We start from the raw sequence: 18,487 nt of genomic DNA on the forward strand, positions 1-18,487 counted from the left end.
GGCTGTTTAGGAAGCAAATTCCTCATCGGCCATTCAGAAAGTGTGTAGGGCTTTTGGGAAACGCTCGCAGGCCGGGGAAGGTGATGATTTCAAATGCAGATCTCCTCTGTTTTCATTTTGTTATAATAGGTTACAAGAAAGACTCGCTTGCCAAAAGAACGAGCATTGTTCCCAAAACTGTTCCGACTTCATTCCTGTGCTGCCATTCCAAGAAAAAATAAAATAAATTGGCACTGTAGTGACCTATAATAGAATGCAGTAAATTATTAAGGATACCCACTTTTTCAGTAATTGTTCTGTTTTGAACATCAGAAACCCTTCCTATAATCTATATATTGCTGTATATTGAATGTTGCCCTGCCCTCCCTGTGATGTCACAACCTAGGCTATTTAGCTATGCAAATTTTTCCTCCCAGAGCATTCTGGGAGACCAGGTATTATTTTGTACTAGCTTCAGACCTCTCCGTAAATATTCGGCAGAGTTGCACCTGACAAGAGTAAAGATGGCGCCACCTGTAATTAATGTCAGAATGTAAATCGGGAAGAATTTTTTTTTTTTTACAATAAGCAAACACTGACTAAATATTTTATAAATGGTTTGAAGCCCGTCCAGGGCAAAATCTGCAGAAGTTTTAATGGTTTCCCTGTGTCTGTGTGTGTTTCCTCCAGGCACTCATGTTTCCTCCCACATCCCAAAAACATAAAGAGAAGTTAATTAGCTTCCCTCTAAATCAGCCCTGTACTATGATGGAAATAGGACTATGGTAGGATTAGAGTGTGAGCTCCTCTGAGGACAGTCAGTGACATGACTATGTACTCTGTAAAGTGCTGCAGAAGATGTCAGTGCTATATAATTACATAATAATAATAATATGGTAGGATATTAGACTATGACTATGGTAGGATTAGAGTGTGAGCTCCTCTGACGACAGTCAGTGACATGACTATGTACTCTGTAAAGTGCTGCAGAAGATGCCAGTGCTTTATAAATACATAATAATAATATGGTAGGACATTAGACTATGAATATAGTAGGATTAGATTGTGAGCTCCTCTGAGGACAGTCAGTGACATGACTATGTACTCTGTACAGTGCTGCAGAAGATGTCAGTGCTATATAAATACATAATAATATGGTAGGACATTAGACTATGACTATGGTAGGATTAGATTGTGAACTTCTCTGAGGACATTCAGTGATATAACTATGTACTCAGTAAAGCACAGTGGAAGAAGTCCTAAACAATAATATGATATGTTAACTACAGTTCCTTGGATCCTTTCGAATGGACTAATGTGAAGGGATCCATAGGTTAAAATTGGATCAGTTTACATCCATTGCGATCGATTCCATTACAATCCGCGAACGGACTGTTTTTTTTTTAGAGCCAGTGTGAATTAGGCCTAAGATGAACTATATAAATCACTGTACCTTTTTCATACATTGCTGTCACAATAGGTAGTCTACACTTCTAAGCTTCTGCACTATTCTGGCAGGTGGACTGTTCAATTGCAGTTTAGTAAGTGCTTCTTTTTTTTAATAAACAAATAGCTGAGATACCCTTATAAGGAGATGGGCTATTCCAAAACCTGACAGATTTGTCAGATTGTCTTTTAATTTTTATGGCCAAGAATTTCTTCATCTGACATCACACCTACACACCCACCACCCGTGCCTGCTTACCGTACTCCACCACAATTAAATGGACAACTGGCGTGAGAGAGTGGAGGCTGCCATATTTATTTCCCTTTTATTTCCAACATGTTCGATCGGGTTTTGATGGATACAGCCGTCGATTTTGCGTTTAACATCCTTAGCGTTCTGGACGAGCTGAGCTCGTCCAGAGACGCAGGAGGGTGCTGCTGAGGCCCTGGTGGACCGATTTTAATACATTTTTTTTAAAAACACGCAGCAAGCACTATGCTTGCTGCGTGTTGTAGACGATCCTCGCCGCCGATGCGCCGCTATCCGCCGCGTAACGAGTGCCCCCCCCCCGACCCCGTGCGCTGCCTGCCCAATCAGTGCCAGGCAGTGCTGAGGGGTGGATCGGGACTCCCTATGACGTCTTGACGTCATTCCGGTCGTCGCTATGGCGACGGGGGAAGCCCTGACGGAGATCCCGTTCAGAACGGGATCTCCTGACGGCCATCATCGCCGGCGGCGATCGGAAGGGTGGGTGGATTCCGCTGGGAGGGGGGTATCATGTAGCTAGCGCTAGGCTAGCTACATGATTTTAAAAAAAATTAAGTTTAAAAAACCATTATTAGAACGCCAGGGAGGTTAAGTATGCAAAATCGACGGCTGTATCCATTGAAACCCGATCGAACATGTCAGAAATAATCGAATCGATCCCGTGGATCGAGCGGGAAATTGCAACGTGTGTACCCAGCATAATACTTTTAGTCATAGTCCCTGAACAAGACAAGCATGCAGCAGATCGGGTCAGCATTCACATTATGGTATTTCATCATCGGAATACTTATTTGAAACACCTTCTGGAGTTCACTGCGCACCAAGGACCTGCAATACTGGATCTCGGAACAGTGCCACACTATGTATGAAATCTGTAAAGGCCTGGGAGCGCCGGCCAGACACCATGGGGGGGGGGGGGGGGGGGGGCGGTGCTTAGATATTCGGGTACCCAGTCCATCAGTGCCAAAATTACAAATATGTTCATATTTACGGACATGCGTTACGAAAACTGTAACTAAAAAAAGTGGATAATATAAATATTAATGAAATGTTGTGAAGAAAAGTGTAAATAAAAGTAAAAAAAAAAAAAGTTAAAGAATTGGTAACACATTTTCAGTAGATGGTCAATTTGTGATAACATTGACGTTTGATGGAGACCAGCCAGTACCAATGGAACGGGTAACATTAACCACTTGACCACTGAGGGTTTTTTTCCCTTTAGGACCAGAGCAGTTTTCACCTTTCAGCGCTCCTCCCTTTTTTTCGCCAATGACTTTATTGCTACTTACTCATCACAATAAAATGATCTATATCTTATTTTTTTTTCACCACCAATTAGGCTTTGGATGGTACATTTAAAGAGAACCAGAGATGAAGCACCCTCTTGTATTTTACCTTATAAATCAGTGGGAACATGATAGTAAACACCTAATCTGTTCTTTGTTTCATTGTTCTCTGTTTAATCTGACTGTTATCACTTCTGATAAGAATCCCCGACTGAGCACTCAGTCTAGCTTTGCTAAGGAATTTTTATAGCTAAATCTGTCTTCTCTGGTGTCTTTTCAAGCCCAAGCCTGCCCCCTTGTGGCTCTGCTATAATGACTCCGCTATAATCCTTCCCGGCAAAGCCAGACTGAATGCTCAGTCCGGGATTCTTATCACAGCTGATAAGTCACTTTTAGCAGTGAGGATGAAACAGAGAGCATGGTAGGTGTTTTCTCTAATGTTCTTACTGATATATATGGTGAAATACATGAGGGTGCTTCGTCTCTGGTTCACTTTAAGCTAAGAATTATTTTATTCTAAATGCATTTTAATGGGAATAATAAGATCAAAAGGGAAAAAATTATTTCTCAGTTTGTGGCCATTATAGTTTTAAAATAAAACGTTCTACTGTGGATAAAAGCCACACATTTTATTTGCCCATTTGCTCTGGTTATTGCAACGTTTAAAATATTTCCATAGTACAATGTATGGCGCCAATATTGTATTTGTAAATATAGGTGCATTTTTTTCAGTTTTGCGTCCTTCACTAATTACAAGCCCATAGTTTAAAAAAATAACAGTAATATACCCTCTTGGCATACATATTTAAAAAACCGTTCAGTCCCTGAGGTAAATATTTATGTATTAAAAAAAAAAAAAACTTCTGCAAAACATTTTGGGGGGTATTATGGGAGAGTGTGGGAGGGAAGGCGTTTTAATGGGAATAATAAGATCAAAAGGGAAAAAATTATTTCTCAGTTTGTGGCCATTATAGTTTTAAAATAAAACGTTCTACTGTGGATAAAAGCCACACATTTTATTTGCCCATTTGCTCTGGTTATTGCAACGTTTAAAATATTTCCATAGTACAATGTATGGCGCCAATATTGTATTTGTAAATATAGGTGCATTTTTTTCAGTTTTGCGTCCTTCACTAATTACAAGCCCATAGTTTAAAAAAATAACAGTAATATACCCTCTTGGCATACATATTTAAAAAACCGTTCAGTCCCTGAGGTAAATATTTATGTATTAAAAAAAAAAAAAACTTCTGCAAAACATTTTGGGGGGTATTATGGGAGAGTGTGGGAGGGAAGGCGTTAATTTTAAATGTAATTGTGGGTCTTTTTATTAAAATGTATGTAGGTGTAATTTTACTATTTGGCCATAAGATGCGCTTGCACATTATTTCCTATTAGCGTACTATACGCGAACAGGAAGTAATCGTGGACTTTTTTTTTGTCTAGATACAATGACGCAGGCATCTCATTGATGCTGGCGATCGTTGACACGGGGACTTGGATCAGTGAATGGAAGATACATTCCCATTCACGGATCTCCCTACTAACCGGCAGCGATGTGAACGAGCGCGAGAGACAGCGGGTAGCATGCACAGTGGAAATTCAGCGGTAGGCGGATATCTATGCCACTGGAACGGGACCATTCCTCCTGCGGGGCGTAGCTATACTGCCTAAAATACGACAAGTGGTTAACCATTTATGCCGCCTGGACGTGATCCTCACGTCCAGGCGGCTGCTTTGCTGCTGATGCTCGCTCCCGCGCCCTCCCCCTTGGTAGCCCGGAGATCGATGAACGGGAACATGGTTCCCCTTTATTGAGCCACGTCTCCAGCAGAAAAACAGACGCGCGGTCTTTCTGGGGAAAGAAAAAAAAAAGATTCCTGTCATCTTCTCGCTTCCTGGAAGCGAGGATTACCACAAAAAAAATCTCAATGTGGCCAAATAGTAAAACCTACATACATACATTTTTCAATACATAAATACATTCATAAACACACATTTAAAATTAACTTTTTATTTCCCACACCACAAATTACCCAAATAACATTTTTAATGGGGAAAAAAAATTACAATTAAAAAAACAAAACAAAAAAACAAATAGTTACCTAAGGGTCTAAACTTTTTAAAGATGCATGTGAAGAGTGTATATTACGAACATTTTTTTTAAATATAAGCTTGTAAATTATAATGGACACCAAACTGAAAAAACGCACCTTCATTTCCAAATAAATTATTGGCGCCATACATTGTGATAGGGACAAAATGTAAATGGTACTGTAATAACCAAGACAAATGGGCAAATAAAATATATAGTTTTTAATTATGGTAGCATGTATTATTTTAAAGCTATAATGGCCGAAAACTGAGAAATAATGATTTTTTTTCCATTTTTTTTCCTTAATATTCTTGTTAAAATGCATTTAGAAAAAAATAATTCTTAGCAAAATGTACCACCCAAAGAAAGCCTAATTGGTGGTGGAAAAAACAAGATATAGATCAATTCATTGTGATAATTAGTGATAAAGTTATTGGCGAATGAATGGGGGGTGAAAATTGCTCTGTTGCATAAGGTGAAAAGTACCTGTGGGCTGAAATGGTTTAGAACGTTCTTTATTGTTCTTTTCCATACCATATGAAGGCGGTACATCCCTGGCTCTAGTGGCACACACACACACACACACACACACACACACACACACACACACACACACACACACACACACACACACACACACACACACACACACACACACACACACACACACACACACACACACACACACACACACACACACACACACACACACACACACACACACACACACACACACACACACACACACACACACACACACACACACACACAGCCATTCTCACTGGAGCAGAAAACTTACCTGCTTGATGCATGTTATGGAGCACAAAGAAACGGAATGCACAATCCCGTTCTGCAGCATTTTTCCTGCAACAAACTGCAAATGCTGGATACAAGGACGCAGGGAAAGCCTATGAGAACGGACAGCGTCTGTTCTTACTAAGCTGCTCGCCACATGCAAATCGCAAAAACCCACCTGCCCCTTGGAATCCGTTCCGCCCCGCCAGTCACCGCTTGGTCCGTTTCAGAGGAGGAAAGGGTGTATACAGATCTGAGCCAAGCACAAGCATGGGGCTTAAAGAGAAACTCCGACCAAGAATTTGACTTTATCCCAATCAGTAGCTGATACCCCCTTTAACATGAGAAATCTATTCCTTTTCACAAACAGACCATCAGGGGGCGCTGTATGGCTGATATTGTGGTGAAACCCCTCCCACAGGAAACTCTGAGTATGTACTCCTGGCAGTTACCTGTCTGTGAACCCTGTTGCATTGTGGGAAATAGCTGTTTACACCTGTTTTCAACTGCCAAAAAAGCATGCAGCAGCTACATCACTTGCCAGCAGTAAAAATGTCACCATGTAATGTCAGAATGTAAATCAGGGATTTAAAAGATTTTACACTGGGCAAACACTGACTAAATCATTTATACATAATTGTAAAAATGAAGCACTTTTCTATTACATTATTTTCACCGGAGTTCCTCTTTAAAGTGTAACTGAACTCTTGCACAGGACACAAGGAAAACAGATAGAAATGCACCCTGCGTGTTTTTAGAGAGAAGTGCCTGTCTAATTCCCCCTCATCGTCAGCTAATCACAAGTGAAATTTGGATTGCAAAGGACCAATAAGAATCCTTCTTGGCAACAAGAAGGGTTCTCGTTGGTTCATGGTGGACCAATAAAAAACGTCCCTGTTGCTAGGGAACGTTGGTCTGCGGCAAACCAATGGGGAGCCCCATGCTCCAGATGAACCCCGATCTGTCCCTGGTCCGTGGGGCAGCAGAGGAAGTGGAGGGATGAAGTGGATGCAAAACTGCAGGTAATGTGAACGATGGCGAATGTGTGCGCAGCACATCCCGAGCGAATGCGCTTTTTGCACACACTTTTGCATCCACTCAAGTGAGACGTACAGCTGTGGGGGGGATCTGCAGGAGATCTTCACAGAGAAGACCCCACAGGTAGAAACAGGCAAGCACCGGAAATCTGCCGGGGGGTACTCAAAGGTACGGACCCCGGAGACTCGTTGCAACAAGCGGCAGAGCCAGGGATGTACCGTCATCATGAGTGTGAAGCACTTGTGTATGGGGAAAAAAAACGTTTTTTTATGTTCAGGGCCGGTTCTATCTACAATGGGGCCCTGGGGCAAAAGTAATCTGGGGGCCCCCCTGAACAGGAGCACTGTAAAAACAGCGGTGGAAATTTTGGCGGAGCCGGCACCACCATCGGCCGTAATGGGTATTACCTCAATAGATGGCACCCAAATTACTTTAAAAGCTGGTGGTAATAGCTGGCGTCTGAATTACATCTTTCCCCACAATCCACAGCGACCTTTAGGGGGAATATTAACGCCACCGGGATGCAGGAGGAAGGTGAACCATTTTTCGGCTTTACCCTGCGCCCAAACCTCCCGGAGGTTTAATTATAGGTACTGTATGCCCTTGAACTTGGACAAGGCGAGTGTGTTCCTGTCCTCACTGCCTCCCTAATGCTACAGAGGAAGGAGGGAGTGGGGCTTGGCCACATAATTTAGTAGATGATGGGGACACTTGGGGGGGGGGGGGGGGGGCTATGGATGCTGGGGCAATTGCCCCCTTTGCCCCTATGGTAGCGCCGGCCCTGTTTATGTTATAGGTTTACTTGGTGCTGCCTACTCTTCGTCAAAAGTAGGGGGCAACGCGATGGAGTAGTGCTTGGCGTTTTCGCCTGGCAGCGCTGGGTCGCCGGCCAGGGCACTATCTGCTTGGAGTTTGTATGGTCTCCCCATGTCTGTGTGGGTTTCCTCCGGGACGCCAGTTTCCTTCCAAATCCCAAAATCATACAGGTAAGTGAATTGGCTTCCCGCTAAATTGGCCCTAGACTACGATACATACACTACACAATACATACATAGACATAGGACTATGGTAGGGATTAGATTGTGAGCTCCTCTGAGGGACAGTTAAATGAGAAGACAATATACTCTGTGCAGCTTCACTGAAGATGTCGGCGCTATATAAATACTAAATAACAATAAACCTCAACGTATTGAAATTTTATTATCACCATTATTTATTTATTTTTTTATTTTAACTTTTCTTCACACTTCAGTGTTATTTATCAGTGTTGCTTGCAAATTTTCGCCCAAGTCATTGTCTCATCGAAAATCCCGTTTTCAAATTTTCATGAAAATCTTCCGAAATATTCACGTTTTCGACCAGCATCGAAAATTGAAGAAACTTCGCTGTATGGAGACGCTTATGCCCTTATGCGGAAAAATGTCCACAATAATCCGCTAATACATGCGTGGCGAAGCTTTGCATAGCGGTACTACGACTACGCGGAAATACGTACGCGATGAACTACGAATTTAACGTGTAAATAATAGACATGAGGTAAAAATTAACGTGAAAATATTTGATCAAAAATTTGCCTGTGGAAACGAAATTAGGCGAAAATTCGGCAAAAAGAACTTTTGCATTTTCGCTCATCACTGTTATTTATATTATCCTTTTTTATACATTTGCTATTCATGTCCTTCAAATTCAAAGATGATACAATAAAGCGAGAGAGCATGAAACACAAATGACCGCTAAAAAAGTAATAACCTTTATTCCACCATTGTTTAAAGGCGGAGTAACTACAAACAAGGACCTTGTGTTTTCACTTGAAGATCTATCTGGACAATTGTCCGTCTTTTTCAATAGCTCTGAAAGTGAACCGTGTTGGCGAGAGGATCTCTTAAATGAGACATCCTGTAAAGATTGGCCTTTTGGAAAATGACGGGCTAATTGGCAAGTTGCAGCGAGAGGTGGGAGGGGCTAGGCATCTCTTCTTCACCCTCTAGAGTTTGTGTTTGCCGTTCGGGGGCCCTTTTATATATTCCATATTAAATGCTCATTTAAAAGTGGGTAAATATTTAGCTCCCCCCCCCCCCCTCCACCCATGCCTTGGTATGACCCGCTGACCTCACAGCGCATTCTTCAGAGGAGCTCTGTCTTACTACGTTTTACTGCACAGAATAAAATTACAGTTGTGTTTTCTGACTGGGCCAAACCAAACAGACATTGTTCCCCCAGCGCTGCTTTCTTGCGGTGTGGGTGTGTGTTTTGTCAAGTTCCTGTGGTGGTTTTATAATGGGACAGGAGCATTGTGGGGTTTTCAATTAATTGGCCCTTTGTGTGCTCACCCTCTATGCAAATGCGTTATTCTGCAGGCTTTTAAGGGCTTTCTGGGAAAGCTGTGTACCAACGTTATTGTCCTTACAGCCTCCACTAAAAAGCCATATTTTAAGTGGATGGTGAACGTTAACAGAACATGGCTCTGCGATTTAACGCCACTGAAACTTTACTGGATTTTATATATATATTTTTTATTTGTTTCAATATTCAGCTTTCCAAATAATGTATTGAGAATAGTCTAGTCTTGTAATGATCTTGTACTTAATCATTTTTAACAAAAAAAAATATATTTTTTTTTTTTTTGATATATGTTAAGTTCTTGAAATTAAATATTTTAATATTATTTCCAATATTATATGGCACGAATACATTACACATTACTAAATATGTAGAACAATTCATATCAATCGTTGCCATTAAAGCGGAATATAACCCTGCATTTCAACTTTGCTCTAAAACATTATTTACAGTATATTATATGCAACCAGCATTTTTTTTTACTAGACCAGCATTGGAAGGGTTACACAGAGCTTTAAAGTTCCTGGAGATTTCTGCAGACTCATCCGAAGCTGAAATAGATACATTTTGTTTACATAAATGTATCTAAGTGTTGAATGTGACTCACTCTCTCTGACTGAGAAGGAGCTTGGAGGACAGCCGAAGAGTGTGTAACATTTCTCAATAGATACATTTAACTAAATAGAATGTAACAATCTGAACTTCTGCATATCTCTCCACAGAACTTTAAACCTCTGTGTTTAACCCTTCCAATGCTGGTCTAGTAAAAAAAAAATATGCTTTTTGCATATAATATGCTGTAAATAATGTTTTAGAGCAAAGTTGAAATGCAGGGTTATATTCCGCTTTAAAGGGGCCTTACCGTCCAATATATTTTTAAGCTCGTTTTCAATGTATGGTTTCAGGATTTTTCTTCATTTAAAATAAGTAGCGTACAGAAATGAGGATCAGTGCCATCATTTAATGTATTGTAGTTAGGGGTCAAATTTTGAAATTATTCTTAAAAATAACATGAGATTTGTTTGGCTCCCTCGCTGACCAGTACTAGTTATTGCACCCTTTATTACCTGATGAAGAGGGTTGATCCTGCGAAACGCGTTGCATTGAGTATATAAATACATTTCATTGTCGACTATTCATTCAACTGATTGTCTACTTACTGGGGGGATGTAAGTCAACTACTACCTCCTTTTTTAAACGGATTTTAATTATTTTATTCTGGTTTTGGCACCTCTGTTCCAATTGAGCTTTAGGGCTAGTTAACAGGGCTCAGTTGCGTTGCAGAATAATCCTGCGTGTCAACTCACTGTCTATACAATTCTATGAGCTTGTTCACAGCACTGCGATGTAACTGATCAGGTTATTCTATTTATATTAAAGAGGAACTTCAGTAAAAAATAATGTAATAAAAAGTGCTTCATTTTTACAATAATTATGTATAAATGATTTAGTCAGTGTTCGCCCATTGTAAAATCTTTCCTCTCCCTGATTTGCATTCTGACATTTATCACATGGTGACATTTTTACTGCTGGCAGGTGATGTCACTGGAAGGAGACGCTGCTTGCTTTTTAGGCAGTTGGAAACAGCTGTTATTTCCCACAATGCAACAAGGCTCCCACAGTGTGATGTCAGTACCTCAGTGCTGTGAGGCGATGACATCACACTGTGGGAGGGGTTTTGCCACTATCAGCCATACAGCGCCCCGTGATGATCCGTTTGAGAAAAGGAAAAGATTTCTCATGGGAAAGGGGGTATCAGCTACTGATTGGGGTGAAGTTCAATTCTTGGTCACGGTTTCTTTTTACAGTCTATATCCAGGCTCCATTACAGCTTATAATGATTATGATGCAAGCTTATTTTAATTTTTTAAGTTAAGGTTGACTTCAAAATCAGTCCTGATTAGGTTATATTCACCTTCCCATCCTGCTTTCTTCATAACCACTTTTTCCTTCTTCTAATTTTTACAGCTGTCATTTTTTTGTCAGTCAGGGTTGCATATAAAATTTCCCATTATTAATCTTATTTATTGTGTATTTGTTTTGGTAATTTATTGGTGTTTACTTATTTATTTTTTTAGGTAATATTTTATTGAGATCACCAAATAACAGGTTTACCCAAGAAATCAACATCAGCAGGTTTTAGACAACATGTGGTCTCATTTAAATATTTGATTCGCTTGTTTGATTTTGCATCCTTTGGTATTGCACACTTATCAAGTGAACGGGATATTTATGAGACCATACTTAATTTTTTTTTTTAAACTATTAATGACCGTTATTATGTTACCTTACTGTTAACCTCCCTGGTGGTATGGACGAGCCTGACTCATTAAGGGAAGAATTCTGAAAATGGTATAGATGAATCAGGCTCGTCCAGCACTTAAAGGGTCCTTTTTCACTGCAAAACGCAACTGCAAACTCGTGCATTTGCATTTTTGACCTATTTTGATGTGCGTTTTTTATGCGTTTGCGTTTTTCTGATTGGCAAGTGTTGTCTTGATTTTTGAAAATAGATACTGGTGATTAAATCAATGCAAAACGCATTTCTATGCATTTTTGATGCGTTTTTCATGCGTTCCTATATGCGCAAAACGCATCATAATCGCACAGAGATGGGTTTGCGTTTTTTTTTTTAATCTGAGCGCAGCAGTGGAAAAGGCCACCCAAGATTCTTATTTTAAACAGGCTGCACTTAAGAATCGGCAAACACATGCATTTTGCGATTTTGGCAAAAACACAGCTAGTGGAAAAGGGTCCAAAGGAAGAGTTCCGTTTTTTCGAATGCATGTTTTACATTAAAATTTGCATTTGACTGCTACCAGAACTATGGTTTTGTTATGTCATTGTTTTCCGCTGTAACTTTGTTCTTAAAAAAGTAAAAAATATACTTTCAAACAAAAATTTGTATTTGTATGCAAATTTTCACATGCAAATTTTAATGCGAAAAAAAGGCATGTAAAGAAATGGACGCTTTTTTGCCAAAAAGCTGGAGAGTGGGGAAATTGTGGCCTGGCAGAAGGGGAATATTGAATTCTAAGTATTTTTGACATATTCTATTCAAAATGTACAGACTAACCAGCAAGCTCATGGTGAACCAGAACTCATTGGAGTGTGTCGGGCTACAATGGTCCAAAAAGCCCCCTTACTAAAATGCATGGAAAACAAAAGTTTGCTTTTTTAAAACAAAGTATTTGCGATAATTCAGGTTGGAGTGAGCTCTGAGATATCTCCCACAATGCATCACTGCTAAATATGCAAATTAACCGTTGTCGTCCTTAGACCACACCTCCAGATCCGCTGGAATGCAATGATGTGTCAGCTTGTTAATTTGTACAGAGCCATAATAATCCAACATGCATACAGACTGTTTTGGATTGTTTGATCCTCATCAGTGCATGGCATGGATTAATTTGGCTCTATGGAGTAGGGCTTGTAAATCTGAGAGGCACAGACTAACTAGCAAGCTCATGGTGAACCAGAACTCTGGAGTGTGTGAGGGGCTACAATGGTCCAAAAAGTCCCCTTACTAAAATGCAGGGAAAACAAGTTTGCTTTCAAAATGTATTCTAGACCCTTGCTTGACACATTTTGGTAAGCTACAGGCAAACATTTCATAAAAAGTAATTGAACCACTTTTTTTTGCACAGAAATCCAGCAGAAACTGAACCTCCAAAAGGTTAATCCCATAATTTACGAACACCTTATTGTTAAAGTGCACCTCCAGACTAAAAATCTACTCAGAAGCGCTGAAAAGGCTTGGTGTTTCTTTAACAGTTTCACAGCATCAGAACTTTGTTTTTCTTACCCAAGCCTCATTTTTAGCTGCACAGAAGAAAACTGCTCGGGCATTTTTCTCCTGATGCTGTGCAAAGCATTCTGGGATTTCTCATGTTGTTCTCGTTCTGCTGTTTTGGTGCAAATTTTTTTTTTATTTTTTTTAATTTTGAATTTGAGATTTGAAGCATATTGCACGCAGCTGGGAGGGGTGATCAGGACACAGGACAGTTGGAACTGTGTCTCATGCTCCCTGTCACTTCTTTTCAACCAAAAAGATGGCTGCCCCCATGAAATCACAAACATTTGCCTGTTCTTTTAAAACAGGGTGGGTAAGAGATTATATTACCTATCTATTTTAATTAACATAACTAATGTAACTAAATGACAGTATGTTTGTTTAGGCTGAAGTTCCCCTTTAAAAAAAAAAAATGTACAAAATTGATGGGCATTGTCACCAGTTCCTCGTGGTGCAGTTTGTGTTTTTTTTTTGTTTGGTTTTTTTTTTTAGTTTTGGGTTTTTTAAGCTCTCCATATGCATGCAACAGTTTTCACTTTTATGCACTCGGGGATTTGATTTAATTTTTTTTTTTTTTTTTACCTATCTCGGTGTTCATTAGTTTCGAACTATAACTTATCCTAAGCCCATTATGCTCTCTTTGTGTTATCTTGTATTAAAATCTGTCAGCTATGACTGGTCTTCCAGGCACAGTCAGCAGAGCAGAATAAGTTAATTATTTACTTGTGTCACTGGGCCTGTTCATCTAATGAAATGCACAGCTGTGTTGGATCTGCGGATGGCCGCGGAGATCCCATTGTTACGGGAGTCAGCAGAGGGTAGGAGCCGCAATGATGGAGAGCCCCCACTTCTTTCTGCTGTTTTGCCTTTCTGTGTCGATTTCATGCTTCTTTTATCACTCACTTTCACACAAAACAAACAACACAGCGACTGTCTGCTATGGGAACCGTTTTGGCACATAAAAGGGGTTCTCAGGGGTTGGCGCTTTCCAAGTTACCTTGAGTGTAACTTCTACTTAGCTGCTGGTTTTTAAAACTGTTTCAAAAAGTTCAGTAAGCCAGGAAGAATCACGAAGGAATAGTGCTGCGGTGAGGTAGTGGTAAAAGTATAAACGTAAACTCAATTGGAGAAACCTAAAAAAAACAAAAAATCCCACATTATAGGCGTCATTACAAAAAGGACTGTACAGTAAAACCTTGGATTGAGAGAAACTTGGTTTAAAGGGAAGGTTCAGGGGCGATAGAAAAAAATCCATATCCACTTACCTGTGGCTTCCTCCAGCCCGTGGCAGGCAGGAGGTGCCCTCGGTGCTGCTCCGCAGGCTCCCAGTGGCCAACCCGACCTGGCCAGGCCGGGCTTCTTCTGTGTTCCATTCTGTGTTTCACGCCGGCGCGCTTACGTCATTGGGACTGTACTGACGTCCGGGCTGTACTGCGCAGGCTCAGAACTACTGAGCCTGCGCAGTAGTTCTGAGCCTCCTGGTTTGGCCGACGGGCATGGGAACGCGAGTGATTGTTCGCGTTCCCAGCCTGTATATCGCCCCCTATGCTGCTATTGCGGCCAGCTGTTGCAATAGCAGCATAGGGGGTGATATACAGGCTGGGAACGCGAACAATCACTCGCATTCCCATGCCTGTCGGCCGGTGACAGCCAAACCGGAAGTGTTCGCCGGCGGGTCCTGGAGCGTCAGAGCGGGGCTGCGAGGGCACCGATCGGCTGCTGGGGTCTGAGGGAAGCCCCAGGTGAGTAAATCTCATTTTTTATCGTTGACTTAAGTTTCACTTTAAGAGCGCTTTGCTATATAAGCAAACATTTTGTGAAATTTTGACTTGCCATACAAGCAACGTCTTGATATACAAGTAAAAAAAAAAGTATACATGCGTGACGTCATCACAACTGAGCGGATAGTTGTTCTCTCTTTGGCGCTGCAGGATTGTGCTTAATCTGAGTGTAGAGACTGAGCAAAGTCACATTTCCATGAAATCCTGAAAAGTAACTGTCATTGGATAAGTTCCTTGTTAAAGGGACTCCGAGCACCTCGCATGGGCATGCCTTTAAGCCAGACGACTTCCAACAAAGTCGTGCTATAACCCCTCTGGAGGAGCCTCTTGCAATGGCCATGCGTGTCACTTCCTCTTCCTGCTTCATTCAGTGATGCACTTCTCTAACAGAGAAGACAGGGGTGACCCGGAAGTTATAACATAGCCAAGGTGGCAGCCGCGATTTTTAAATTGAAATCGAACGAAAACTATTTGGTGTAGAGTGACGATTCAGGCATCAAATGAGAGGAGAGGACACGCTACAGAAAGGTATGCATCTTTAAGTACTTTGCGGTACTGGTTTGAGTCTTAAAGGCATGTCCATGAGAGGTGCTCGGAGTCCCTTTTCAAAGCCACTCAAAAACCGGTTGGGGCAGCCAACAGATGGCAATGATTCTGTTAGTGAAAGTCTTGTTTACATTTTTATTTTATACTATTTTACTATAACTGTTTTTGTATTGTGGAGCAAATCAACTGGGTTTCCATTCATTCTTATGGGGAAATTCACTTTGATAAAAGAGTGCTTTGGATTACAAGCATGTTTCCGGAACGAATTATACTCTCAAAGCAATCCTCCATTGTATTCTGTTTAGAGTCCCTAAAATAGTGTGTATTTGTAGGGAGATATACAAGTAAAGAACAATTTATATTGAGGAGTATAAAAAAAAAATACAGCACAGGTGGTCCCCTTTGTAAAGGTGACCACACACCCTACAATTTTTTAAATTTCTTTTCCATTCAAGAATTACAATCAATGTTTCTGATTGATTGTAGCATTTAAAAAAATCTGACCAACGCACACGTGTTACATTTTTTTTCCCAGTTATGAAAAAAATTATTGAAAACTCTGAAAAGATTGCTTGGGTCTACAACTTAAAGAGAACCTGTAACAAAAAAAGTTCCCCTGTGGGTACTCACCTCGGGAGGGGGAAGCCTCAGGGTCCCAATTACCTTCCCGGCTCCAGCGCAGGTGCAGTATCTGCTCTCCTCTCGGAGATAGGCGGAAATAGCTGATCGCTGTGGGGCCGCTCTACTGCGCAGGGGCAAGTCTCCTGCAAGTCTCCTGCACCTGTGTAGTAGAGCGGACCCAACAGAGATCGGCTATTAACGTCTATTTCTGTGCTGAGAGCTGCACCAGCGCCCCCGCTGGAGCCAGGGAAGGTAAATATAACAAGCCTCGTCAGGCTTGTCGAGCCAGGATTGCGGGAGACTCCGGGGGAGCCAGCGCTGGATTTGCCTTTCAGCTACAGGGGAGGGAGAAGCCTCATTGGGACCCTGAGGCTTCCCCCTCTTTAGATGGCCACACACCATACAATTAAAAGATCAAATTTTTCTCCAATTCGATAATTACGATCGGTTGTCCCAAAAAATCAAGAGCTTTTCCTTTTTTTTCGATCGATAAATCCGATTGGATTTCCCTTTTTTTTTTTTTTTTCGATTTTTGGAGATTGGACATATTGGAAATTTCAGACCAACTTTATCAAGAATTGTATGGTGTGTGATGGATTGTCAATTGCTTGATGTACAGTCCCTACCGATTTTTTTTTCTGAGCCTTTAATTATTTTATTCATGATTGGGGAAAAAATTGTGTGTGTGTGTGTGTGTGTGTGTGTGTGTGTGTGTGTGTGTGTGTGTGTGTGTGTGTGTGTGTGTGTTACATTGGTCAGATTTTTGAATTGTTACAATCAGTCAGAAAAATTGATTGCTATCCTTGAATTGAACTGATATTTAGAATATTGTATGGTGTGTGGTCAACTTTAGGATTAAAGCAACAGGCTTAAAGTTTTTGTTTTTTTTATATATACATTTTTCATTTCCTGGCAGGTGTGTGCGGTTTAATAGTGCCCCAAGAAGATATGCCCTTTTGTGACACTGGCGTCTGCCCAGACATCATCATGAATCCTCACGGTTTCCCATCTCGGATGACGGTAGGTGTCTTTCTGTCCTTTCATTTTTTAATTTCTGTTTATGAATTTGTCTCGTACCTCTGACTTCTGGCTGTGTTTAGTGATTACATGCCATAGAGCCATAGAATCCCAGCCAGGGCACTATCTGCACAAAGTTTGTATGTTCACCCTGTGTCTGTGTGGGTTTCCTCCGGGCACTCTGCTTTCCTCCCACATCCCAAAAACACACAGATAAGTTAATTAATTGGCTTTCCCTTAAACTGGAATATAACCCAGTATTTCTTCTTTGCTCTAAAAGATTTACAGCATATAATCTACTAACACAATGGTTTTTTTTTTTTTTTTAGTAAAACAGCATTTACAGGGTTACATCACAGGACTGACTTTTTCTCCTGCAGGGGCTGCTGCATCTGAACTGGTGATTAGCTTATCTTCTATATACATTCTTTACTTGATACAATTAAAGCGGAATATAACCCTGCATTTCAACTTTGCTCTAAAACATTATTTACAGCATATTATATGCAAAAAGCATTTTTTTTTACTAGACCAGCATTGGAAGGGTTAAACACAGAGGTTTCAAGTGCCGTGGAGAGATATGCAGAAGTTCAGATTGTTACATTCTATTTAGTTGAATGTATCTATTGAGAAATGTTACACACTCTTTGGCTGTCCTCCAGCTCCTTCTCAGTCAGAGAGATGAGTCACATTCAACACTTAGATACATTTATGTAAACAAAATGTGTCTATGTCAGCTTCAGTCTGCAGAAATCTCCAGGAAGCTCTGTGTAACCCTTCCAATGCTGGTCTAGTAAAAAAAAAATTGCTGGTTGCATATAATGTACTGTAAATAATGTTTTAGAGCAAAGTTAAAATGCAGGGTTATATTCTGCTTAAGTAAACATTATCTGGCTGTGCAGAAACTTATGCTTATTAGTCCTGGGGTGAAACACAGGTCAGAAATCACTGCTGGCTGCATTTACAACAGAATGACAACAGTTATGAATAAAATGCACCAGCAGCTTTCAAAGTAAATAAACTGAACTTTGGGAAGTTATAATTTCTAAATGAATTTTAATACTTGTGCACAAAAGCAAATATGATAATTGTAGGGGTTATAAAAAGTAGGAAAACACATTTTTGGGCAGAGAGGTTAGCTCTCTCGCCTTGCAGCGCTAGGTCCCTGGTTCGAATCCCAGCCAGGGCACTATCTGCAAAGAGTTTGTATGTTCTCTCCGTGTCTGCGTGGGTTTCCTCCGGGCACTCCGGTTTCCTCCCACATTCCAAAAGCATACAGATAAGTTAATTGGCTCCCCCTAAAAATTGTCACTAGACTACAATACATACACTACAAAATATAGACATATAGCAATGGTAGGGATTAGATTGTGAGCTCCTTTGAGGGACAGTTAGTGACAAGACAATATATATATATGTGTGTGTGTGTGTGTGTGTGTGTGTGTGTGTGTGTGTGTGTGTGTGTGTGTGTGTGTGTGTGTG

The 18,487-nt window shown here is 40.7% G+C and overlaps 1 protein-coding gene across 1 annotated transcript in view; it reads left to right on the forward strand.

The window, feature by feature from the left end:
* Positions 1-18,487, forward strand: part of POLR3B (RNA polymerase III subunit B) — a 186,349-nt gene that overhangs the window by 128,774 nt on the left and 39,088 nt on the right. Inside the window, 1 exon segment of the mRNA XM_068278323.1 lies at positions 16,905-17,008. Coding sequence (XP_068134424.1) covers positions 16,905-17,008 — 104 coding nt within the window.

Source organism: Hyperolius riggenbachi, chromosome 3 (genome assembly GCF_040937935.1).
Source record: "Hyperolius riggenbachi isolate aHypRig1 chromosome 3, aHypRig1.pri, whole genome shotgun sequence".
Taxonomy (NCBI): domain Eukaryota; kingdom Metazoa; phylum Chordata; class Amphibia; order Anura; family Hyperoliidae; genus Hyperolius; species Hyperolius riggenbachi.